This window comes from Sinohyriopsis cumingii, chromosome 16 (genome assembly GCF_028554795.1).
Source record: "Sinohyriopsis cumingii isolate HCF-2022 chromosome 16, ASM2855479v2, whole genome shotgun sequence".
Classification (NCBI taxonomy): Eukaryota; Metazoa; Mollusca; class Bivalvia; order Unionida; family Unionidae; genus Sinohyriopsis; species Sinohyriopsis cumingii.
In genome coordinates, this window is record NC_142976.1 from 84,167,460 (window position 1) to 84,194,265 (window position 26,806).

At 34.7% G+C, this 26,806-nt stretch overlaps 1 protein-coding gene across 4 annotated transcripts in view; it reads left to right on the top strand.

Annotated features, from left to right (window-relative positions):
• The window catches only part of LOC149780919 (dynein axonemal heavy chain 5-like), a 199,854-nt gene that overhangs the window by 144,489 nt on the left and 28,559 nt on the right, over nucleotides 1-26,806 (top strand). For all 4 annotated transcript variants that reach the window (XM_089938013.1, XM_089938014.1, XM_089938017.1 and 1 more), the window contains 10 exons: nucleotides 3,863-3,932; nucleotides 7,443-7,696; nucleotides 8,973-9,126; nucleotides 9,868-10,032; nucleotides 10,360-10,586; nucleotides 13,323-13,441; nucleotides 17,128-17,576; nucleotides 20,489-20,704; nucleotides 21,354-21,619; nucleotides 25,583-25,751. In XM_089938013.1, coding sequence (XP_089794139.1) covers nucleotides 3,863-3,932; nucleotides 7,443-7,696; nucleotides 8,973-9,126; nucleotides 9,868-10,032; nucleotides 10,360-10,586; nucleotides 13,323-13,441; nucleotides 17,128-17,576; nucleotides 20,489-20,704; nucleotides 21,354-21,619; nucleotides 25,583-25,751 — 2,089 coding nt within the window. The remainder of the gene's footprint in view (nucleotides 1-3,862; nucleotides 3,933-7,442; nucleotides 7,697-8,972; nucleotides 9,127-9,867; nucleotides 10,033-10,359; nucleotides 10,587-13,322; nucleotides 13,442-17,127; nucleotides 17,577-20,488; nucleotides 20,705-21,353; nucleotides 21,620-25,582; nucleotides 25,752-26,806) is intronic.

Here is a 26,806-nt window from a genome sequence, read left to right on the forward strand (position 1 = left end):
AGGTAATTAAAATGGAGAATATGTTGATGTCTTAAAATGCTTATGTACAAATGCTTAAATAAATCAAGTTACAGGTATGGATACAATCTTTGTGTCAAAGAGTCTGTCTTTCTGTTTGGTTTGTCTCATGTTGCTTTATTTGTAGTAGTGTCACTATTTTGTGTTTTGCTGTGTGTTTTTTGTTGTTGTTGAGGTTTCTATCTTTTTGTTGAGGTTAGGAATCTTCTCTTTCACTCCATTGAGTTTTGACTCTGATCAGCTTTATGCAACATCTTAAAGAACAGCTAGCATTAGAAACTCCAGATCAAATTCATAGAAGAAAACAAAATGTAGCAACTTTTTTATTGTTGCAGTAAGTTGTTTTATTTACTAAGTACTAGTAAAATGTGAAGAAATGAACTTTTCCATGTTCAGTGTAAAACTGTGGCCTTCACTTTTAGTGGTCCCTTCTCAAGTGATGCCAGCTCTTTGGCAAGGCAATCTTGTCAACACCAAAATCTTATACATTTGAACCATTTTGTCTCCCTCTTTAGAGGTCACCCTTTCACAATGCCACCTTACCCACACTATAGGTTTAAAATAATAGAATTTACGTGAATTTCATGAGGTTAAAGTTCATCCTAATATATACCTACTGACATTGTCATAAGCAGTACATTTTTATTTTCATACTTGAAGAGTTTAACCTCACTGTCTGTGATGGGAACTCTTCACTCTAGAGATTGATTCTCTTTTGGTCAGGATGCAATTAAAAAAATTACATGTAAGCTCCAGTTTTGAGAATGATTTAGCCCACACAGTTTGGTGCAAATAATATAAAAGGCATTGAAAGCTAGTAGGTTCTGAGAAAATCATGATGCTGCAGGTACATTTTAAGAACAGCTTCCTTCTCATTGGGCACATTATGATTAGCAGATTCTAATGACATTCTTATTATAAATATTTGATGTAGCCACTCATAATATAGTCCCATTAACTCACCATATATATTTCTGTTTCCACTAATCTGTTCAATGTCTTTTCAGTTTTTTTCAACCATTTTCTTGTATTTCCACATTTCACTTTCTCTTAATACATTTGGCCCATGAATGCAATTTTTATTTGAGAAAAATATGAATTTGTACAAATTTTGCCCCATTCACATTTAAATATGGTTGCCATTATTACAAATACAAAAACCTTTTTTCAACTTCCTGTAGATAAATGCTGGCTGGATTTTCACAGATGTTCTCTGGCATTAAAGTTTGTACCAATGATGTCATTATTCCATTAAAGATGATTGCCATTACTATAAGCAAAAGCACTTTCAAGAATTAAAAAAAGAAAAGAAAACTGCTTCAAACAGTTTGACCATAATTTGACAGAAATCACTGTGGCATGACTGGCTTTAAAATCTGAACAAGTGATGCTTATCTGCTATTAAATAGTCTGCCATTACTAATTAAAAAAACAACAGAATACTTTTTAAACACAAGAATTTTACCAAATTTGACTATGCATCCTGCCATGAAAGTGTTTTTCAAATTTATACAAATGATGCCAATTCAGTGTAAAATATTGATCCATTACTAAAATTAGAAAACCACTGAAACAGCTTTATCTGTTTTAAAAGGAAAATAAAAAAAAAACACAACTGAATTTTACCAACATGGCTGGAAAGTATCCTGGCATAAAAGCCTCTTAATAGTGCAAAAAATATGCTGATAGTGCCATTAAATGCAGATGAAGATAATAAATCTACTATCAAATGTGGATGAAGATGAAAAAAAGTAGAAAAGCCTTGTGACAGATGCAATGCATGGCATTCTGGGATATTACTACAGAAGGTATCTTGCTAGTGACCCAAGTATTTTGGCCAGCTACTCTTGTAGATGTGATTTGGCTACTAGACTGCTAAAAGTTGCATTCACGTTTTATCACTTAAGTCCATGTTGTCAGCATTACAATAGATTGTTCGATGAATTTTTTTTCTCCATACAATATTTTGATCATTTAAAATATTTTGTCAAATGCATCTTAAAATATTATTTACTTTATAAATGCTGAAATGTTTGCTTTCATAAATTTGTATGATGCAGAAATTACAACAATTAACTTTTAACAAACATACGTTACAGTTCATTTAATTTAACATTTCAGTTTGTTAATACATTTTGGTACGACAATGCTTTTGAATAATTATGTATAGTAAACAAATAAGTTAATATTTTTACAAAGATATTTTATACTGTATATACACTCTGGACTCTTTACAATGTACTGTATATACACTCTGGACTCTTTATAATGCTGTTGTCAGGAACCAAGAAGCTGATCTGCAAGTTATCTGAGACCTTGAAGCTATATTATTTAACAATTCAAGTTGATGAGTCAATGCCAATGACTTACTATGTTGCCTCCATTGTCTGTGGTTGTAATTGACCAGCATGCATGCCATATACATTGTTTATAACTAAGTGGTACTATTTTGAACATAAATTAATTATGAGTCAGGTCCATAATTTTGGAAATGCATACAGATTTTCCTAAAGCTTGCATAAAAAGTGTGTATTCTACTCTGTCATTTGGGTAGCCATGTTGATAGTGTAGATTCACAAAAGTGTCCCTATGTCAAAGGTCCCAGCTCCATTTACTTTCTATTCAAGTTTATCCCCTTTTATCCTGTTACATGCTTTGTTGGGCAGGGTAATTAAAGAGCACAGAGTGAGCGTGGTCATGACTGAAGGTACAGTATTGCTAAATGTGCCTAAAGCTGAGTCCAAGGTACAGTATTGCTAAATGTGCCTAAAGCTGAGTCCAAGGTACAGTATTGCTAAATGTGCCTAAAGCTGAGTCCAAGGTACACAGATTCTTCAGCATAGTTTGCATCATACAACAATACCAATTTCATTGTGGTGATCAGACAAGGAGTTATTGTTAGTTATGGCATTGTTACTGAACAAAACTCTTTCATTATATTGTTTTAATATATATGCTAGCTTTGATCACTTAATATAAGTGTAATTCGCTTCATTAAATTCAATACTGTGTCATATTGAATAGAATCTTTCAAAAGAACCAATTATTTACCATTGGAACAAAGATGTGAAACCAGGCATGTGGTATAGTACTATTTTCGTGGAGACCAATGGATTTGGCAGTTGAAAGGTTTTAATAACTGTTCATAATTCAGTATGCATGTACAAGCAGTGTACATGCAAATTATCAAGGGGCAATGGATAAATGAATGTTAGTTTTTCAGACAGAACACATAAAATAAAGTTACCTTTTTACTTGAAAAAGTAACTCCTTTTTTAACCATTTCATGGTTTTGAAAAATTCTGGAACTATTTACATAGTGTTATACTTTATAAAATGTTTTAAACAAATATTCAATAAAAGGTCCAGAGTGCATATTATTTCCAAAAATATACTGCATCAGAATACAAAGGACTTTCCAGGTGGCAAATGCAATAAATGTGTTTAGCTTACAGAACATTGGCTGAATAGTTTGGAATAAAAATTGTCATATACATGTAGCTATTATCTCAAGAAGAAAAAAATTGTCATAGGAATATATATTGTATATACTCACTTATAAATTGAATTTAACTGCCGACAAGATAGGTCCTGACCTGCCATTGAATAACACACCAGCAGATCAGGGTCTATGTTCTTCCTTATACTGATTATTCTTAAAAAACTGCATGGACCCAGATCTGCCATTTCTTTATGCGTGGCAGATCTGGGCACTTGCATTTTGCAGTTGGATTTGGCTTATGAGCAAGCATATATGGTGCTTAAATAAAGTCATTTATCAAAATTGAATCCTAATCTTGTATACTGAATTTCTATCCTCACACTGACTATATTTGCTGTGTAGAGATGCTCCAGAGGCCACAGGAGATGAACCAGAAGACAGTGATTTTGACATGCCAAAAATCTATGAACCAGTAAGTTGTTTTATATACAGTAATATATTGTCCTTGTGATAATCCTTTATTCAGAGTACTCAGACTTAAATACTGTAGAACACGGATTATATAGATGGCGTTTTTCCAGATTACTAGCTCATATGAACTCCCACCATGTCCCTCTAAACTTAAATCTACAGTTGATTCAAAATGAGATGTTGAGATGACTGGTTTTCCAAAGTCATAATATTCTGATGGGTCAAGATGGCTGGTTTTCCAAAGTCATCATATTCTGATGGGTCAAGATGGCTGGTTTTCCAAAGTCATCATATTCTGATGGGTCAAGATGGCTGGTTTTCCAAAGTCATCATATTCTGATGGGTCGAGATGGCTGGTTTTCCAAAGTCATCATATTCTGATGGGTCAAGATGGCTGGTTTTCCAAAGTCATCATATTCTGATGGGTCGAGATGGTGGTTTTCCAAAGTCATCATATTCTGATGGGTCGAGATGGTGGTTTTCCAAAGTCATAATATTCTGAAGGGTCAAGTTGGCTGGTTTTCCAAAGTCATCATATTCTGATGGGTCGAGATGGTGGTTTTCCAAAGTCATAATATTCTGATGGGTCAAGATGGGTGGTTTTCCAAAGTCATCATATTCTGATGGGTCGAGATGGCTGGTTTTCCAAAGTCATCATATTCTGATGGGTCAAGATGGCTGGTTTTCCAAAGTCATCATATTCTGATGGGTCGAGATGGTGGTTTTCCAAAGTCATCATATTCTGATGGGTCGAGATGGTGGTTTTCCAAAGTCATAATATTCTGATGGGTCAAGTTGGCTGGTTTTACAAAGTCATCATATTCTGATGGGTCGAGATGGTGGTTTTCCAAAGTCATCATATTCTGATGGGTCGAGATGGTGGTTTTCCAAAGTCATAATATTCTGAAGGGTCAAGTTGGCTGGTTTTCCAAAGTCATCATATTCTGATGGGTCGAGATGGTGGTTTTCCAAAGTCATAATATTCTGATGGGTCAAGATGGGTGGTTTTCCAAAGTCATCATATTCTGATGGGTCGAGATGGCTGGTTCCAAAGTCATCATATTCTGATGGGTCAAGATGGCTGGTTTTCCAAAGTCATCATATTCTGATGGGTCGAGATGGTGGTTTTCCAAAGTCATCATATTCTGATGGGTCGAGATGGCTGGTTTTCCAAAGTCATCATATTCTGATGGGTCGAGATGGTGGTTTTCCAAAGTCATAATATTCTGATGGGTCAAGTTGGCTGGTTTTCCAAAGTCATCATATTCTGATGGGTCGAGATGGTGGTTTTCCAAAGTCATCATATTCTGATGGGTTGAGATGGTGGTTTTCCAAAGTCATCATATTCTGATGGGTCGAGATGGTGGTTTTCCAAAGTCATAATATTCTGATGGGTCAAGTTGGCTGGTTTTCCAAAGTCATCATATTCTGATGGGTCAAGATGGCTGGTTTTCCAAAGTCATCATATTCTGATGGGTCGAGATGGTGGTTTTCCAGATGGAGTCATCGTATTCTGATGGGTCCAAATAATCTGTATTGCCTATATCTTCAGTTTTCTTCCTTTCCATATTTTTGGGAGGCAATATAAAATGTAAACCTGTGTCCTTACTTGTAAGTACATACTGTATATACCCACTTATAAGTTGAGTAAAACTGTAAACAACTAAGATCCTGATCTGCCATTGCATAATGTGCCTGCCAATCAGGGTTTATTTTGATTGTTCTGCTGATTAATCCTAACAAACTGCATAGACCCTGATCTGCCAAGTCATTATGTGACTGCACTTTGCAGTTGGACTGGTCTAATAAGGGAGTATATACGATAATGGCTGTATGTCCCATTTGTCATGAATCTAATTTCTGCTTAATTGAATCTTGATGGATTTCATAAATTGTAACCAGTTTTTGGAATTGACTGATTAAGGTGCTACTTGATAAAGTTGGAACAGCTCAAGAGCAATTGCATTGTCCATCAATAACTTGGTTTCCATGGTAACAATACATGGAATTTTTTATTTTAACCAAATTTTGTGTGCAGCATTGAGGAGATGTTGGAAGAGTTTGATTTCCATCCTTCTTTATAATCATCAAATGAGTTATGACCCTTGATTGCCTATTCTTCAGACTTTAATTTCTGCATCATATCTATGCCAAGGTCTGTTGGATATAAAAGAATTTAATTATGCAGTTATTGATTGATGAAATTTTGAATGAATTCAGTTTCCTGCATTCTATGGCATTATTGCATGTGTTGGGACCCATTCTTATCTCCCCTCCAGACTTAAATAGCGATGACATAAAATTAACACGGTTTGTTGGATTTCAGCAACATTTTACATGTTTTTTTTTTTTTTGAATGGGTTTGCTTCCAGCATTCCTTGGTTCATTTCCAGGAGTTATGCTTGTTGATTATCCGTCGTCCTGACTTTCATTCTGCTGCATTATTTTATTAAGGACTTTTGTATTTCAACCAGAATTATCGTTCAGCTTTATGTTTAATTTCCAGCATTCCATAGCATCTTTTAGAAGAGTTAAGGCCCCTGAAATTTCATCCTTTGGTCTTTGGTCTCTACAGCATAACTTTACTAAAGATTTTCAGATTTAAACATTTATCATGATGTTTAACCTCGGTATAGTTGGAATTTGTTTTATTTCACAACTTTATGTACAGTAGTTATGGCTCCCTTATAGTCTGTCATCTTTGTATAATATTCCATAGCATAGTTTCACCAAGGATTGTTGGATCTGAGCCAGACTTGGCATACAATTTTACTTTCATGAGACCTAGAAGTGAATTTAATTTATGGCATGCCACATTATCATTTAAAAGAGTTATTGCCCCTGATTGCCAGTCTACCTAACTTTGGTTGCTGTAGCTTTACTTTTTCAGGGATTGTTTTGTTTTCAGCCAGATGTGACATGCAGCTAATGATGGGACCTTGAATATGTTTGATTTCAAGCATTTCACATCAGCATTTAGAAATGTTATGGCCCCTTATGTCCATTCCCCCAAACATTTCCAGCACAGGTTCCTCTCTTAAGGCAGGGCAGAGCAAATTGTAATTAGTTGAGGTCTTTGTGATGCACTCATTGTAAATAACTTTAGTTATTAAATATACTTAGATCAGGTTACAATCTTTTCTTTCAAACTATATAGACCAGAACCTGTTAGACTCTTAAGTTTGTCCCTGTGTCTTGAACAAAGGTTTTCTTCAATTACAATAATGTAATGGCAAGGGCATCCCTGTCCAGAGAACACATTCCAGTTTCTTTTTATTATTCTTTTATACATGAAGTCTGACATAATATGAACATAATTAACTCATATATATAGAATTTACTATCATGAATCACAACTTTTTATAAACAGTATAAATTCTAGTTTTTAATGTTTTTTTATGTACATTTTTTTGGGTAGTGTGAGAAGCAAATGAATCTGCAATGCAGATAAATGAGGCAAAAATAATTTCAGAAGATTATGAAGCTGATTTTTCTGTTGTCTTTGTTTCAGATTGATGGGTTTGAGGCTCTTGAAGAACGCCTTAAGATGTTCTTGCAGCAGTACAATGAAAGTATTCGAGGGTCTGGAATGGATTTGGTGTTCTTCAAAGATGCTATGATACATTTGGTGAAGATTTCTCGAATAATACGCACACCCCGTGGTAATGCCCTTTTGGTTGGTGTTGGTGGCTCAGGCAAACAATCGCTGACCAAACTCGCATCATTCATTGCAGGATACAAAACATTCCAGATCACACTGACAAGGTGGGTACATTTAACAATACCATATATCTTTTTTTTTTACATAAGGAAATGTGACCTCATTCAGCCATCCATGCAACCTAATTCAGTCATCTGTGCTGTGGTTTTATTTTAGTACTGTTTATATTGATGAAATCAAGAATGGGCTTTATAGTTAAGAAACTGTCTGATTTATGTTTACAAAAATAGTCCCATCAGCTGAATAAAAAAATGCCAAATAAAAAAGAAGCATCGAGCCACAATACAACATCAATCTATTAACTATAACCCCAACATAAGATATTTGTAACATCTTGGCACTGGATGAGGTCACAAGTACATGTTATATTTATTACAATGAATTAGGTCAGAGGTACATATTACCTGCATGTATAATTATATACTGAATGAGGTCACAGATGTGTGTGAGTAATCAGTAGAACAAACAACATAGACCCTAATCTGCAGGCACATTATGCTATGGTAGATAAAGGTTTTTGTTATTTACAATTTGATTTGACTTATAAGTGAGTATATATGGTAAGCAATAAAAGTGTATTGCATTGAATTTACCCTTTATTTGTATGGTATTCATTGCATTGAATTTACCCTTTATTTGTATGGTATTCATTGCATTGAATTAACCCTTTATTTGTATGGTATTCATTGCATTGAATTAACCCTTTATTTGTTTGGTATTCATTGCATTGAATTAACCCTTTATTTGTATGGTATTCATTGCATTGAATTAACCCTTTATTTGTATGGTATTCATTGCATTGAATTAACCCTTTATTTATTTGGTATTCATTGCATTGAATTAACCCTTTATTTGTATGGTATTCATTGCATTGAAATAACCCTTTATTTGTATGGTATTCATTGCATTGAATTAACCCTTTATTTGTATGGTATTCATTGTATTGAATTAACCCTTTATTTGTATGGTATTCATTGTATTGAGTTAACCCTTTATTTGTATGGTATTCATTTGTTACTAATTTTCTTGTGAGGTTTAAGGCCAATTTCCAGCACATGATAGGATATCACAGGTGCCTTAGACCACTCAACCACACAAGACCCATCATTTATTACATTTTAAGTTGAAATTCATTTTTAAATAGTCAAGTGCAGAGACTTTGTATTATTCACTGACTGATAATTTGATGCTGCAAAATGTTACATAACAATGTGGCATTCAGTTTTTATTACCTGATGATGAGATCCAATAAATGTCATATGTTGTAATAAATCCTGAAATAATTTTTTAAAAAGTGATTTTCCAACTGCAATGTTACAGGTCCTACAATGTGTCTAACTTGCTTGAGGACTTAAAACACCTGTATCGCACGGCAGGAGCACAGGGCAAAGGAATCACCTTCATATTCACTGACCAGGAGATCAAGGATGAGGGATTCCTCGAGTACCTGAACAACGTGCTCTCATCTGGTGTTGTAAGTATCATTATAATGTGAATGTTTACACTTGAAACATTTTTATCAGCCCCAATTTGGAAACTCTTTTAATTTAGAGATATGGAAGTTATGGTCTGATTACAATATTTCCTGATAATTGTGATGCTTGATTATATGATCTCTGTATATTTTAATTACCTTCAATAATTTAACTGATTTTAGAGATAGGCTTATAATGGATTTATATCTATTACTTTTGAATACATGATTCAGAGCCACAACTTTTTATTTTATGTTCACCTCAACTAATTAGTTAAAGTTGGTGGATAGTTGCATCACCTTGCAGAAAACTATTTCAGTGGTGTATCATTTTGTTTTGTTTGATACATTTCAGTGGTGTATCATTTTGTTTTGTTTGATACATTCAGGTTGGATAATCCTTTAATCTTATACATTCAGGTTGGATAATCCTTTAATCTTAAATAAGAATGTTTTCAAATTGTCATTAATACTGTTTTATGTGTCTTTTTTATGAATTGTATTATGTCAACATATTATTGCTGTTGTAGATAATAAATCTGTATTTTAAAAATTTGTACATGTTCTGTTACTTTCTGGTTGAATATATTTTACACATCTAGTAATAAATCTGTAAATATTTACTTGTAAGTGGTTTCCAAAATCACCGAACAGATTTGAAGCATGTAAAACTTAATCTCTTTACCATAATCTTACAAAATTTAATTTGAACTGATTTCACTTTTACACCTCTCTTTACAGGTGGCAAACCTGTTTGCTAGGGATGAAATGGATGAGATTTTTGGTGATTTGATACCTATCATGAAGAAGGAGTTTCCAAGGAAACCACCAAGCAATGAGAACTTGTATGAGTACTACATGACCCGAGTTCGGAACAATCTTCACGTTGTACTCTGCTTCTCTCCAGTATGTATTGCAGTTTATTTTCTATTTCAGATATTCACCATGGCACAGAAATATTGTGCAACAATTAATATACAAATAAGAGTGTACATCTCTTAGGAGTCTACAAAGAGCCGAAACAAGGTGTGACATCATTAGTGAATATCATTAGGTTCTTCCATTAGGCTGCCATCCCTCTTGGTGGCTCTTGAGTTTGAGTAACTTGAGTAGCTTGAGTTTTAACTCCATGAGTTAGTGATTGAGAGAGAAAGTGTTTGAGTTTTCTGCACAAACCAGCTAATTAGATATAGCAGGTATGATTATGATAAAAAATGACTTCTTTATTTTCAGGTTGGAGAAAAGTTCCGAGCCCGTTCCCTAAAGTTTCCAGGGCTTATCTCAGGCTGCACAATGGACTGGTTCCAGCGTTGGCCAAGAGATGCTTTGATTGCTGTGGCAGATCATTTCTTGGCCGAGTTCAATATTGAATGCACACTAGAAGTCAAAAAACAAGTGATTCAGACTATGGGCTTGGTTCATGATGGTGTTGCAGAAAGCTGCATTGAATATTTCCAGAGGTAAAAGAATTAAATAGATATTCTGATCACATTCTTACAAAACTTTTTTCTTCCCATTCCCCCTGCCCTCAAAAAGTGTGCTATGGTTAGGCCTGTATCTTCTAACCCATGTGATGCCTGATCTGATTGCATGCAAGGTCATTTGGTAGCCAGTCCTAGGTTGGTGGTTGTCTTCAAGTTCTTTCATTTCATCAACATCAACTTGCAACCCAGCACCACCTCCTGAGTCACTGGGAGATTTTAAGATATGTTGTACAAATAAATTTGAATGAAGACACACACACACACACACACACACACACACACACACTGACAACGTATATGTTGGTGTGGGGTGCCCCCAATACTTTATTTAAATTATTATAGAAATCCCACCCAGGCTTTATTTTGTTTGGAAGTTAAATTTAGTGAAAGATAGATGTAAAGCTCCAAGACACCAGTCAGCAATGCCAACAGTTAGATGGTTAAAGATACAAAAAGGTTGAAATTTAAAGGATATCAATTTAATAACAATTCAGTAATCAAATGACTAAAATTTCCAATTACACTCCTTCCGCTCGACCCTTTAATAAGCCTATTGCATCACTTGATTAGCAGTGTGAGATTGATTTCCACCTGTCATTGTATTTCTAATCATCTTTTGTATCTTTTCTCTCTCCTATTTCTCCCAGTTCCTTCTCCTCTTCCTCCCTGACTTTCACCAAATTCCTCCTCATCCTCCACCTCAACTTTCTCTAGACTCCTTCTCCTCCTCCACTTCCTTCTCCATGACTGCACTTCTGTCGACTTCGACTGTTTCGGCTAGTCTCAATTCCACCTCCACCTCTTGAAGACTCTGGACTCAATGGAACCAGAAGTTCTCTCTCCCCTAAAAAGCTTCCTGTAAAAACATAAGGACAGTAGCTTTTTTCCTTAGCCCTCTCATCTCACACTACACACAGCCTATCATCAGATAATGGCTATTAAAGTTCTTCAGTCATACATTCATTCACATCGAGATACCCATATTTTCTTGTATAGTAAAACAAACATCATAATACAGCACGGTATCAATTACTTCTGATACATACGTCTATAAATTGCATCACTTCAGTACATATTCCTAATCCCATTATAATAAATAATATCACAGTAATCAGACACATTTCTTTACATTACAACTCATACAAAGTACACATATATTCAAATAGCCATGCTCTAATATATGCATACATTCAGAGTAACTAATCTTACATACTTCAACCATTTTCCAAATTCACAATTCAAGCATGTGTAAATTCTAACATAACACATTAATAAATGCACTGGTTTACTGTGAAGTAACCTAATAGTGAATTACAAAATTAATTCTGACCACAAGCTAACAATCTGCATAATTCTCTATGTAAGGTTCAAGCCCATTTCTCAAATATGCATGTAAATGAAACACTACAAAGGTAATTCTGCATACTATATAATCCTAGCAGTTAAGTGTACATATTATGAATAATTACAATTATGATGCCATGATATTCTGCAGAAATTGAGCAAATAACTCACTAACCTTTTCAAAGCTTTGTATTTCCTTAGAATCTACCTCTAAGCTCAACTGCCAAATTACGAGTGGCTTCTTCTCGAAGTAAACCCTATTGATCAGCAATCCATCTAGGTGAATACAAAATTTTCTCTTATGAGTTCTGAAGGTATCATTCAGATATGAATTGTTATCATGCCATCTATCTCAGTTTTTATTGGATATTGCTCTGGACCAGTCCAATCAAACTTAGCGGACAATGTCCCTCTTGCTGTCTATCAATTTGGAGATGGATAACATACCTCATTCACCCACAGACTTCCTCTTGATCTTTAAACAAACTTTTAACATATAGTTTTGACAACAGTGAGGCTTTGTTAAGTGATGCCACCATCACCTTTGCCAACTCAAGTTTCTGGTCTCTGGCTGGTCATGGTAACTTTGTATAAGAGTTCAACACTAACCCAGCGGCAATGTTAAGAGATCAAACACAACACCGCAGTAATATTCCCAAGACAGATGGATTATGGCTTATAAATGACTCTATAATGGGGGCTTAGCAAATGTGTCATATATATATATGGTAAATGGCACCCATCACCTTCCCTGCACACACGAGCCCATATTCCCTCACAAGTAAACACAAATCACCAAAAAATGATCTTACTCAATTGGTTTTATGTGTATTCATGTGTAGCAGACACACTCGCATGACGACCTGGTAATTAATTCTCGTGTATCTACGCAGTCATTCCAGATTCGTATGAAAGAATTCAAGGTATATAGAATGAATTATAGAGAATTATAGATATACACTAGACAGAATGGAAAGTGCTATCCCTGGATTCCTATAGAAGAATGCTTAATAGTAGGCAGAGTTAATATTTTAATACAAATAATACTATCAAATTAATATTTTAATGCAAATAATACTATCATACAGGTTAGATAATTTTTTAATTCAAACTCTACAGAGATTCGAACCCAGGTCAGTTCGTAAACAGCACCCATTGCCTTGCCTGCACACACAAGCCCATATTCTCTCATGACTAAGCACACATCACCAAAAAATGATGTTACTCAGTCGGTGTTATATGCACTTATGTGTAGCAGAGATATATATATATATATGCACACCAACATGTCCTAAAAGATCATGCTAGCCATTAGCATGAACACAAATCAAACACAGTACAAAAATGATAATTTTTGAAAATTTTCAGATATCGTCGATCCACCCATGTGACACCAAAGTCCTACCTGTCTTTCATAAATGGCTACAAAACAGTCTACAATGACAAAAGAAATGAAATTGGAGAACTGGCTCAGAGAATGAACACAGGTACTTATTCCTTTATCTTTCTCTGTGTATATCTATCTGTGAGTTTCTTACTTTCTTTGTATCTGCTGAAAGACAATTTCTTTTATTGACATGAATATACAAAGGTTTCTTCAATTGAAATTCTCACAAGTCATAGGTAATAAACCTTAGAAACTTTCTTCACAGTCATTACATGCCACTATGAATGAAAAGGTTTTTTAAAAAAAGAGAAGAAATTGTACACTATTTTCACTTAGATGAGCCTCTGCTCCGGTGGCCTAGTCGTTGAGCATCCATCACAGATGCAGGAGTTTGCATGTTCAATCACCAGCCGAGTCATACCAAAGACTTATAAGAATGGTACGAACAACTGCCTCGCTTGGCGCTTAGCATTAAGAGGTTAGTGTTAGGACTGGTTGGACTGATGTCAGGATAATGTGACTGGGTGGGACATCATGTTACATGTCTGTGGCATGATGCTCCAGTGCTAGACATCACTATAATCTGCCACACTGTAGACATTATAGCGATATGACTGAATTTTTAAAAAAGCTATGTTAAAAATCCAAATCTCACACATGCACACACACATACACACAAACCTTTTTCTGTAATTAAAATTGGTCACAAGTAGTTTTATAAAAACAGTATGGATGGAGTAACTTTGGGATAAAGAATGTAGAATTAAAATACATCTTAAAAATGAGAAGAACATAAATGTAGTGTCAGACATCTTGCTTCAAAATAGAAATGTTAATATTATTAGATTTTTACAATTTATTTCAATTTCAAATTCAAAACCAATTTGGATTCATAAAACTTCTGCAATCTTAGACAATATTAAAAACAACTAAAAATGTTCCAGCCTTGCAAAGAGCCATGTTGGCTCAGTGGTCATTGTGCTGGACTTGTGACAAAAAGGGTGTGAGTTTGAAGCCTGTAATGCAGTGGTTACACCTATCTTTAAGAAAAGAGAAAAGAAGGATCCAGAAAACTATAGACCTATATCCATTCGAACTATAGTATCATAGTTATTTGAAAAACAAGTAGCTATGCAGGTTTATGATATTTTTAAAACTTACTTTCCATTTCATAAGACACAGTTAGGATTTAGAAAGGCACAATCAGGATATAGAAAATATCACTAATGCCAAACAGAACCCACAAAATTAGCTGGTATTTGTCTACAAGGAATGGATAATGGTTCTTTGAATGGTATGGTCTTTGTTGACTTCAAGAAAGCCATTGATCAGGTTGAAATTCAGTTTCAAAAGTTGAACTGTTACAGGTTTGATAAATTCTTCTTTTAAACTGGTTTAGATCATACCTAAACCAAAGGTTTCAATGAGTAACCATTGGCAATATTTGCAAGGTGCTGTATGAGGCCTTCTTCTTTTTCATATTTATGCAAATGATCTTCCATTAAATAATGGATCCACAAATACAGATTAGGTTGCAGATGATGCAGCTTTGTTTACACCTGGTTCTGATACTGAAGTTATCCAAACTGGGTTAACTCAGACCTTCTTAGAGTTAAAAGTTGGGCACAAAATAATAAGGTAATTAATGAACGTAAAACAAAGTGTTCAATTTTGCGAACATCACAAAGATAGTGAACCAGAATTATCTCATTCAATAAATAGTCATCAGTTAGAAAATGTTAAACATGAAAAGCTTGTAGGTGTGTCTATGAATAATAATTTACAGTGGGATGACCATATTGATAAGCTTTATAAAAATACTGTCATACAAAAATTGCCCTACTCAGCAGAAACAAATATATACCTTCAGAAACTTGCATTATATACTACAACTCATATATTCTTCCAACAATGGATTAATGTTCAGCTGCCAAATCTCAGCTTGACCAGATTTATAAGCTTCAGAAAAGGGAAGCTTGCATTATTTTAGATGCATCTATTGATTATTTATCAAAAGCATTGTTTGCAGAACTAAAATGATTCACAATATTAAAGGTTTTAATTTTCACAAATCAGTTCTTGTATATAAATGTTTACATGAAGCTGCACCAGAGTTTCTTCAGGACTTATTCAGGCCTTTCCAACACAATACCAGTTAAGCTCCAAAACCAAGAACAGAGCAGTTTAAAAACAGATTCCAATATTCTGGTACAACTCTTTGAATTAAGTTTCTACAGTATGTAAAATCTGCCAAAAATATTACAGTATTTAAGATCAGATATGATGAGTATGTATGCATTAGTAATAAATTGTGATAGAAATTAGTAAAATAATATTAAAGACATGTTAAAACAAATACCAATTACTGTCATCTTTGTATGATGCAGATTGTTATACTTTTCTTAAGAGGACATCAAGGAAGAACAGTTCTTGACTTAACGAGTCACTTTCTGTAAAATATTATTATTATTATTATTATTATTATTATTGTAAGATTAGCCAAGGTTGCCTACCTTTATGTGTCCTTGGGCATGGACTTTAGTCCAGTTGCCTCAGTACATATGTTCTTGGGCAAGGACTTTAGTCCAGTTGCCTCAGTACATGTGTTCTTGGGCAAGGACTTTAGTCCAGTTGCCTCAGTACATGTGTTCTTGGGCAAGGACTTTAGTCCAGTTGCCTCAATACATGTGTTCTTGGGCAAGGATTTTAGTCCAGTTGCCTCAGTACATGTGTTCTTGGGCAAGGACTTTAGTCCAGTTGCCTCAGTACATGTGTTCTTGGGCAAGGACTTTAGTCCAGTTGCCTCAGTACACGTGTTCTTGGGCAAGGACTTTAGACCAGTTGCCTCAGTACATGTGTTCTTGGGCAAGGATTTTAGTCCAGTTGCCTCATTACATGTGTTCTTGGGCAAGGACTTTAGTCCATTTGCCTCAGTACGTGTGTTCTTGGGCAAGGACTTTAGTCCATTTGCCTCAATACATGTGTTCTTGGGCAAGGATTTTAGTCCAGTTGCCTCAATACATGTGTTCTTGGGCAAGGACTTTAATCCAGTTGCCTCAATACATGTGTTCTTGGGCAAGGACTTTAGTCCAGTTGCCTCAATACATGTGTTCTTGGGCAAGGACTTTAGTCCAGTTGCCTCAATGCATGTGTTCTTGAGCAAGGACTTTAGTCCAGTTGCCTCAATACATGTGTTCTTGGGCAAGGACTTTAGTCCAGTTGCCTCAATACATGTGTTCTTGGGCAAGGACTTTAGTCCAGTTGCCTCAGTGCAAAATAACCCACTGTTAGTTATGTTGCTGTGTCATCAAATGCTAAATCACATCAACCAGCTTCAGGATGCAATACATTTGCGCTTTAAACCATTGTAAAGATGTAATATAAAATGGGTATATTATATTAATCAATATGATTTGAACTGATCCAGAAATCATTGCCTCTCCACTGTTGTGTTGAAGTAAGTCAGATATGTTAATGCAAGATTAATCTAACTTGAGCGTATGGTGGTGACTCCATTTAATATCACCACCAGCATGCTTGTGTGTGTGTGGAAGTTTTGCATTGTTTCCCTGTGCATGTTCTAAAAGGTGACTTGTGGAGGCAGCAAATGGAATGACTCAATAGTTAGTGTACCAGTCTCATAATTGAAGTTCAAATCCTGCCATCAAATCAGCCTGTTTTGATTACTTTTGTGTGTCCTTGGACAAGGAACATTACTCTTCATCACAAAATAACTTTCTTGTGTTGCTGTGCTACGAAAGATCAATCCTGATTGTTTGATTTCAGGTCTTGAGAAGCTTATTGAAGCTTCACAAGCTGTGGAGGAGCTGAAAAAAGAATTGGCCATTAAAGAGAAAGAATTGGCCCTTGCATCTGAAAAAGCTGACAAAGTGTTGAAGGAGGTCACAGTCAAAGCTCAAGCAGCACAAAAGGTCAAAGAGCAAGTTCAAAAGGTCAAAGACAAAGCTCAGGCAATCGTAGATGCCATAGAAAAGGACAAGAAAATTGCTGAGGACAAACTTGAGAAGGCACGCCCAGCCCTTGAAGAGGCAGAAGCTGCACTGAATACTATCAAACCAGCTGATATTGCCACTGTAAGGAAACTTGGAAAACCACCTCATCTAATCATGAGGATCATGGATTGTGTACTATTACTGTTCCAGAGGAATATTGACCAAGTTGCCTTGGATCCAGAAAAGCCCTGTGTTAAACCCTCTTGGTCAGAGTCACTTAAGGTAATTGCAAACTGATTTTATCAGCATTCTTGGCTACCATTTGCCATAGAATGCAACAGTTTCACCAATTAGAAATTGTGAGCCAACTCTATGCAATAATGTGATGAGCACAATTTATAATGTGATATTCAATAGAAATTTATTAAAGCCATTGAATAAAAAACTTTATGTCACATACCACAATAGTTCTTGATTAATAATACTATTGAACTTTGTTTCATAACCTTCTTTATACCACTGTAGCTTCTAAACCGGATTAGTGTGTGAAGTTTTCTGTGTCAATTTTGTGTTTGAAGCTTTTTATAATTTTAAGTATTATGGTTGTTTTAATTTTGTGAAGTATTCCGAATTTTATATGGATATATTTCTGAATTGAAATTCTTTATTGTGGTGTAACTATTTTCAGTGGATATTCAGTTTAAAGGTAGACCTGAATGCAATACTCTACAATTGGAAATCTAACTATTTTCAGTGGATATTCAGTTTAAAGGTAGACCTGAATGCAATACTCTACAATTGGAAATCTTAATTTGTTAGAAATTTCATATGCTCCTTGTTGAACTGATGCACATATTCAGTCACTGATTAGAAGATACGGCTATTTAATTAATACCAAAGAACAATCTCCATGGAAACATCCGTGCACCTTTTTGTAAAGAACCCAATACAGATCCATGAGCTTGTGAAATCACAAGAGAAACCCAATTTGGCTATCAAGATGGCTTGTTGGTATGACAGTCAGTGATAGTACCAGTAGAACATGCATTTGTTTTGTAACATTATTTAAATGATGTGCATATTTTCATGGTCGACAACGTCTGACACCTATTTTCATCTTTTTAAAAAACTTTTTCTTATATTTTGTGTTTAGCAATAACTTGCAGGTGAAAATATTGTAAGAATTGCAACAAAAAGAACACTGTAGTTATCTGTGAATCATTTTCTTCACAAAAAGATATGGGGAGACCTTGTGAACAAGAGTAATAGGTGGACACCAAACTGCCAAATAAAGAAAATTTGTTTATTTTGTTCATCATATATTTGAACCAAGAAAATGAATAACTTGAAAGAGTATTGTATGTTCAATATGTGTATGTCATTCATATTACACAATCCCATCTGTTTAATGGCTGGACAGCAGTTAATTAAAAGCACAAGTTTGATGATTGGACCATTGATAATTGATCATTTCAGATTCCATTTTGGGAAGGTATCATTTATATTAGGCAAAACAAAAATGTGTGTTTCCAGTCAGCCAACCATCCCAGTTGTTGTTGCTGACCATAGCACTTTTTTCCCCCACTGTAAATTTTTTTGTGTAATTTAGCTGGTTATAGTCCAGTACTTTCAGTGCTTAGCACATTATATGTACTAATCATTATAAAAACTTTTTAAAAAATACCTAAAAAATTTAAAAACACTTGCAATAGGAAGCATATTTCTTTTGGCCTTACTTGAAAGCATCTGACAGGGAGTGTCATATCTGACAGCCCCAGAAAGTTGATAATTAATTGATAACTGTCTATAAAAACTGAGGTTTTATTGTAACAATGAATAATATCATGGCAAGATAGTGATTTTCAGGAGTGGCACACCAAAATGAGTCTGAGACTGCCTTGTATTACAGTGTAGTCATCTTTCTTTGGTAAATCTTCTGCATCTCTGTCTTTGCAAGGAATGTGAGGACTTAGTAAATATATAGAGTTGATATTTTTCCTAAATAATAATATCAGTAAGTTCTTATATTATGTTTATGTGATGTACTCATTTATCTGACTTCTTGAATCCATCTCTTTTGCTATTTATTCCCTCCTTGTTTTTGTTATTTTGTTATTCTTGCAGTTTAATTTGCTATATTTACCCAATCATGATAATTCAACATAATGAAATTCACTAATAGATGTAACTCAATATCCTTCAGTGCATTTTTCAGTGACCCCTCACAACTTGCTTTTGATATCTCATTGTTACTTAAACTTAATGGTTTATTTTAATATTTTTTATATCCATATAAATATATTATTAAATTATAGCTTTTTAAAATCTTAACCAATAATTGGACTTTAACATCAATGAATCTGCTTCAGACAGACGTGTTTGTGACGAGGATAATTTTCAATTAAGGACATGCTAGTGAAGAGGGCCATGCTTATATTACAGAATGTGACCACACGATGTTTTAAAATAATGGCTGCATATGAAATTTTCGCATCCAATATACGATATTGTTTATGTAGTTTTGAGGGGGAAAATTTGCATTTATTGTGAAAATATGAGGACAGATTTACCTATCTTCTGCAGTAGTGAGCACAGTTGTGACATCGTCTCTATCTCTCTCCTGAGTGTGCAAAATAATTTAATGATTTGATGAATTACATTTTCATTTGATGTTTGGACAATAAAGAGATTGCTAGTTGATGATACGCTACTTTTCATGAGGTTAAGATGCCAAAAACATACACCTATGACGTACCTCCTTCCTATAACACATTCTATGAACAGTCTTTAAAAGCTTCACACTTGACAATGGAAGAACAATGTGATTTGCAATGTGGAGTTTCTCTTGAGATTTCAGATGATCGCAAGTCATGGAAACAGCCAAGTTGTACATGTCCTATGGAGAATAATTTGACATGTACATTTAAACTGCAATATCACACTAACCATTTATCACTTTAAGTCAAAATTTTCAGAAGTTGCATAAATCATTATACAGAATAATTTAGAGGTAAATGTAATGAGGTTCACAGATCCATCTTCATTAAAGAATAATTCAATTTGCAATAAAATTCTTGGTAGCAGAGTTCAGATATTGGAGAATTGACACAATTAACTTAACATGGCATACATTATACACCTTTTGTTGGAGTTGGAATAGTAATGCAAAATACCATCATTGTATTCTTTTCCAGCTTTTGGCAGGTACAAATTTCCTGCAAGCACTTGTGAATTTCCCCAAGGACACTATCAATGATGAGACAGTTGAACTTCTTGATCCCTACATTCAAATGGAGGACTACACAATGGACGTTGCTAAGAAAGTATGTGGTAACGTTGCTGGCCTGTGCTCCTGGACTAAAGCCATGGCAGCCTTCTTCCACATCAATAAGGAAGTCCTGCCTTTGAAGGTAAGTTATCAAACCTTTTTCGAAATGTATGTTGTCATCTTAATATGTTCATTATGAGGATGATAATGGTAACCGATGATGATGATAATGGTAAATGATGATGATGATAATGGTAACCGATGATGATGATAATGGTAACCGATGATGATGATAATGGTAACCGATGATGATGATAATGGTAAATGATGTTTATTTGGTTGTGCAGTAATTAAGAGTAGTTCTAGCAAGGTAGTGTTAATAATATTACTATCAGTATTTGTATTAGAATCCAGTTTTTCAATCGGCGTTCAGGTAGGCCAATTACTGTAAGCCAACCATGCACTGTTGTGTTACAAGGGGCCATAGCTATGATAGGATCTTATTATAACTATATCTCATTCTATGAGACCAGTTTGTTTTCATAGAACAAAAATGTGTGCATTCAAAAATGGATGAATTGCATCGTGAAATGTATGTATAAATTCTTCAAGATTCAAGGGTATTCTTTGCACACACAAAAATCATTCAGACTGCGAAGATGCATGGACTTGACTTCCAAATATATAGTTTGTATGTGTGTGTTTTTTAGACTACAAATGGATATTTTTATACAAATCGATACAGTTATCCATTTACTCATCATTTGGTGGTTTTTGTATGTTTATTTTAGGCTAACTTGGCTGTTCAACAAGCTAGGCTTGATGTAGCCATGGGAGACCTCCAGAAAGCTCAAGCACAGTTAGATGAGAAGGAACGTGAGCTTGCAGCTGTACAAGCCCTGTACGACAAAGCAATGCGTGAGAAACAGACACTGATGGATGATGCTGAGACATGTAGGAGAAAGATGAGTGCTGCGGCAGCTCTGATTGAAGGTCTTGGAGGAGAACGAGAGAGATGGACAGAGCAAAGCAAAGAATTTAAAGCTCAAATTGGAAGGTAAACTTCTCTGTGATTATATTAGTGAACATGTTTGGTCACCATTCAGTATCAGAACTTGATTTCTAAATTCAGTTAATATGTGCAGCTGGATTGGCAAGAGAACTGATAGGCAGGCATGGTATCTACATGTGAAATGGTGCACAGCCAACCTTTCGTAAGAAAAGTGATATTGTCAGGATGAAATTTGTATCCAGTTATTGACTGTCTATTGATGTAACAGTAGCTTGCATTCTTGTGGAATCATACCATATATACTCATTTATCAGTTGAGTCTGACTGCAAACAACATAAACATTGAACTGCCATCATATAACGTGCCACTAGGTCAGAGTCTATGCTTTTTTTGCCTACTGGTTACTCCTAACAAATAAATTAGACCATAATCTGATTGCACATTATGGAATGGCAGATCTGGGTCTGTGCAGGTTGGAATTGGACTTTACTTATAAGTGAGCGTATATGGTATTCATACATACATTATTTCCATCACAAATCAAGTACAATTTGTCCTTAAAACTTAAGGAAGAAACATACCTGTATTACTACTGTACCTTTCATATGAATAAATCAGTGCTGTAGAAAAAGGTTGTGATTCCATAAGTCCCAGTTACAATCTCTCTCTCTCTCTCTCTCTCTCTCTGATTGTGATAGCACTGATTGCACAGGGGACATATTTATATCACTGCTTACAGATGGGATGTATTGATTAGGTTGTCTGTCCGTCCTGGGTGTCTTGATAACAAGATTGGGTAAAAAGCCTAATGTAGCAAACTCATTTTCTCTTGCATTCATATGTAGATGACCTGATTAGATTTTCAGCATTTTTCTTCATTTTTTACACCTCTGTTAACTTTCAGCATTGAAAAAGAAACAAAAACCTTGTTAGCGTGAGTGAATAAAAACTCCTTGGGGTAGACAAATAAACTGGTATGCTTATTTGTGTTTATTTTGGAGATGACCAAATTGGGGATACCAATGAATTGGTAAGACTATTTGTGTTTATTATTCTGACCAAATTAGATTTTCAGGCTGTCACAGCAATGTTCCAGTTTTTTATTTCATGTTTGACCTTTTATTATTTATCAAAACACACTTAAGACATAAATTAAATTTGGTAGACATGTTCATATACATACAAAGATGTCCCTAAAATATTCTCATGCCATTATACCAAAAAATTCAAATATCCATTTGTGAAGTTGTTGCACTTGGACTTTTTTAATGGGTTTGGGCATATGTGTTTTCCAAAGACAGATCTAGTTTTTCTATGAAATTTCAATTGAAAATTATTAACCAATCCAAATACATTTAATTTATCAGAATTTCCTGTCACTCATTTTTTCAGAATTTTGTTTTAGATTTTTCATTTTATATATTTCTGCTAATGGAACAAACATTCTTACAACATCATAATTTTGTTTCAAATTTAATTATAGTGTAATCTTGGAAGGAAGGTGAAAATCTTTATCACATATGGTCACTCATATGACATAGGATCCTTTCGATAAACAACATATTTACACGAGTCCAACTGCATAGACCAGATTGGCCATAACATAATGTTCTAGCAGATCTGGGTCTATGCAGTTTGTTAGGAGTAATCAATAGAACAAACAGCAAACTCTGATCTGCCAGCACACTCTGTGATAGCAGATCATGGTTTATGTTCTTTATAGCTGGACTTGACTTATAAGCATTGTAGACCCATGCTGGCCCTATAATCATGTAACATCATGAACACAAAATTTCAAATTAGGGCTCAACATTCTGGAATTTTGATTGCAAATAATTATAATGTGACGAAACGTAGAATTTAAAAAATTTCAGAATTAGCTTAACATTATTTACTTTCATAACAGCAATATGGTTTCTAATTTAGTAGTTTCAAATTTGAGTTAAGTTTTTGTGCTAAGTTTCATGACTGCAAGGCATAATGTTGTTTAATACATTGGAAATTGAGGGTATATCATTATAAACAGTATAGACCTTGATCTGCCAGCATATAATAATAATAATAATAATAATAATAATAATAATAATAATAATAATAATATCTTTATATTCAGAGGGTAACACATTTACTTTTAAGAATGCAATATGGTTGGTCTATGCTGTTAGGTTGTTAGATGCATGTCATGTACATATACATGTTCGCTATCATGTTATATTCAAAACAAGGCATGTTTTAGTGGGCTTTAATTATATGGTATAAAGGATACATTTTATTGAACATCAGAATTATTAACCTAAGGAGCAGTTAGATTTTAATTTTTATGCCAGGGTTTCAAGTCTTAAAAATGTCTTTTTTAACATCTACACTAAATCCAATCAGTCATATGAGTGAATGTAGAACTATTCATGTCATCACAGATTATTGTGTACATTTCATGTCATCACAGATCATTGTCTCCAGTTCACGTCATCACAGGTCATTGTGTACAGTTTACATCATCACAGATTCCATTGTTATAACTGGTCATTGTGTACAGTTCACATATCACAGATCATTTTGTCCAGTTCATATATCATCACAGGTCATTGTGTATATTTCACATATCATCACAGATTATTGTGTACATTAGTTCCAATGTTATAACAGGTCATTGTGTACAGTTCACATATCACAAATCAATGTGTACAGTTCATACGTCATCACAAATACTTACAAATTTGTGTTGCACAAATGTTTTTATTTATTCAAAGAGGGTTATAGAAAAAACATAACTACTGATGTAACAACATGATACATTACATTTCAATATAGAGATATAATCCCCCCTCACAGTAAAGCCCTTCATTATAACACAGTTCTTGTTATGATGCAAAGGACCCAATTACATCAAGTGGTAGAAAAATTATATGTATCATGTACTTCAGTATAAGGTGGTCTCACTAAATTGCACTATCCTCTGTGACTTTCATGGACAGTGTTATAAGGAGGGAATACAAGCCCATGGGTAGAATTATAATGAGGGAATATAATCCCATGGACAACATTATAATGAGGGAATACTAGGCTGATATTTATGCAAGTTTATTTGCTTAATGATTTTCACAGAGTATTGGAAATAGCTACATACTTTGGTCATTCACTAAAAGACTGCACAGATCAAAATGAAAAAGACCCTATTGTTTTGTTGCTTTCTTATTGTGATCCAAATATTTCTCAGTGCATGCTCAATAAATTCTTTTGTGGAGTTCAAATCACACTGAGGAAACCAATATGTTTTATTACTGTTGAGCATGTAAGACCTGTTCAACCAATCAGAATTCTTTAATAATTTGCTTTTGTTCATGTACACTTTATGCAGACATGTAGATATTTATTTTATCCATAGAAATCACTTAAGTTACTAAGCAGATAGTCAAGTACACTTTTTATTTATATCAGAAAATGTTTTAAAAGTGTTACTATAGTTTCAATCTGTATCTGTTCTTTTTTTTTATGAAGTCAGATTATTGTTACTAAATACATTGTTTTTCTGGGGACTGTATCTCATTCAAATATCTGTTTATGCTAGTAATATTTGAAAGTAAAAGGTTATGTGGCCCATATTTTTCACTATCATTGTTCTAAGCTTGTCAGCTTGTCCTAAATACAAAAGGTTCAATTAAGGTTAAGCAATAATAGTCTATATATGAATGTGATAGACTGGTCAACAATTTTTATCTCTTTTATAATTACTCCTTTAACATAGAAAAGACAGGGAATCATAATTGCTTGTGTGTATGTATGTGTGTATGTGTCTGTATGTGGGTGTCCATGAAATCTCACAAGACTTATAATTATAATTTAGTTATCAGAGGAGAGGTCTTTCATTTTCAATTAGCAACTTTCAGTAAAATCATTTCGATTTAAGGCATATTTAGACAATTTTCAGATCAACAGAATTCAAATACATGAAACTTGAATTTGATTTTATCTTGCCATACTTCAACATCTGCTTTCCTTTCTGTCAGGCTTGTTGGTGACATACTGATATGTACAGCCTTCTTGTCTTACTCGGGACCATTCAACCAGGACTTCCGAGCGCTTTTATTCAAGAACTGGTCCAAGGAGCTCAAAACCAGGAAGATTCCACACACCCTCAATCTGGATGTGATCAGTATGCTGGTCCATCCAACTGTTGTAAGTATAACTACAGTCTGTCCATCCTTCTGTCTGTCCCTTCTGTCATTAGTATGCTGGTCCATCCAACTGTTGTAAGTATAACTACAGTCTGTCCATCCATCTGTCTATCCCTTCTGTCATCAGTATGCTGGTCCATCCAACTGTTGTAAGTATAACTACAGCCTGTCCATCCATATGTCTGTCCCTTCTGTCATCAGTATGCTGGTCCATCCAACTGTTGTAAGTATAACTACAGCCTGTCCATCCATCTGTCTGTCCCTTCTGTCATCAGTATGCTGGTCCATCCAACTGTTGTAAGTATAACTACAGTCTGTCCATCCATTTGTATGTCCCCTCTCTGTTCACAATCCCAGCCATGGCATGCTGTACTGACAATCATTCTTTTTGTCTTTCTTTCTTTCTTTCTTTCTTTCTTTCTTTCTTTCTTTTTTTCTTTCTTTGTTTCTTTCTTTCTTTCTTCCTTTCTTTCTTTCTTTCTTTCTTTCTTTCTTTCATTCTTTCTTTCTTTCTTTCTTTCTTTCTTTCTTTCTTTCTTTCTTTCTCATTGTATTTTTATTTTTCTCTTTCCTGTGCTTCCATTAATCAGTCTCCTGTCTACTAGTAATACTCAGAATACTCATGTTTCTCTCCTGTCTACTAGTAATACTCAAAATACTCCTGGTTCTCTCCTGTCTACTAGTATTACTCAAAATACTTGTGTTTCTCTCCTCTTCTCCCTACCCCAATCAATATATCATCAGTTTTGCCCATCACCCCTGCTGGGGTATAGGCCACCCACAAAAGATCACCAGAGGCTTCTGTCCTGTGCCATCCCCTCAAGGTGACTCTAGGTGTGACCCATCATAGTGATGTCCGCCTCAAGGTCTGTCTCAGGTGTTTCTTGGTCATCCCCTTCTCCGCTTGTCTTGAGGGTTTCATTTCAATGCCTGTCTGGTAATGTTGGTTGGCGGCTTACGTAGGGTGTGTCCTATCAAACCCCACCTTCTCTTCTTGATCTCGTCCTCTACTGGAAGCTGGGAGGTTCTCTGCCACAGGTTGGTGTTGCTGATGGT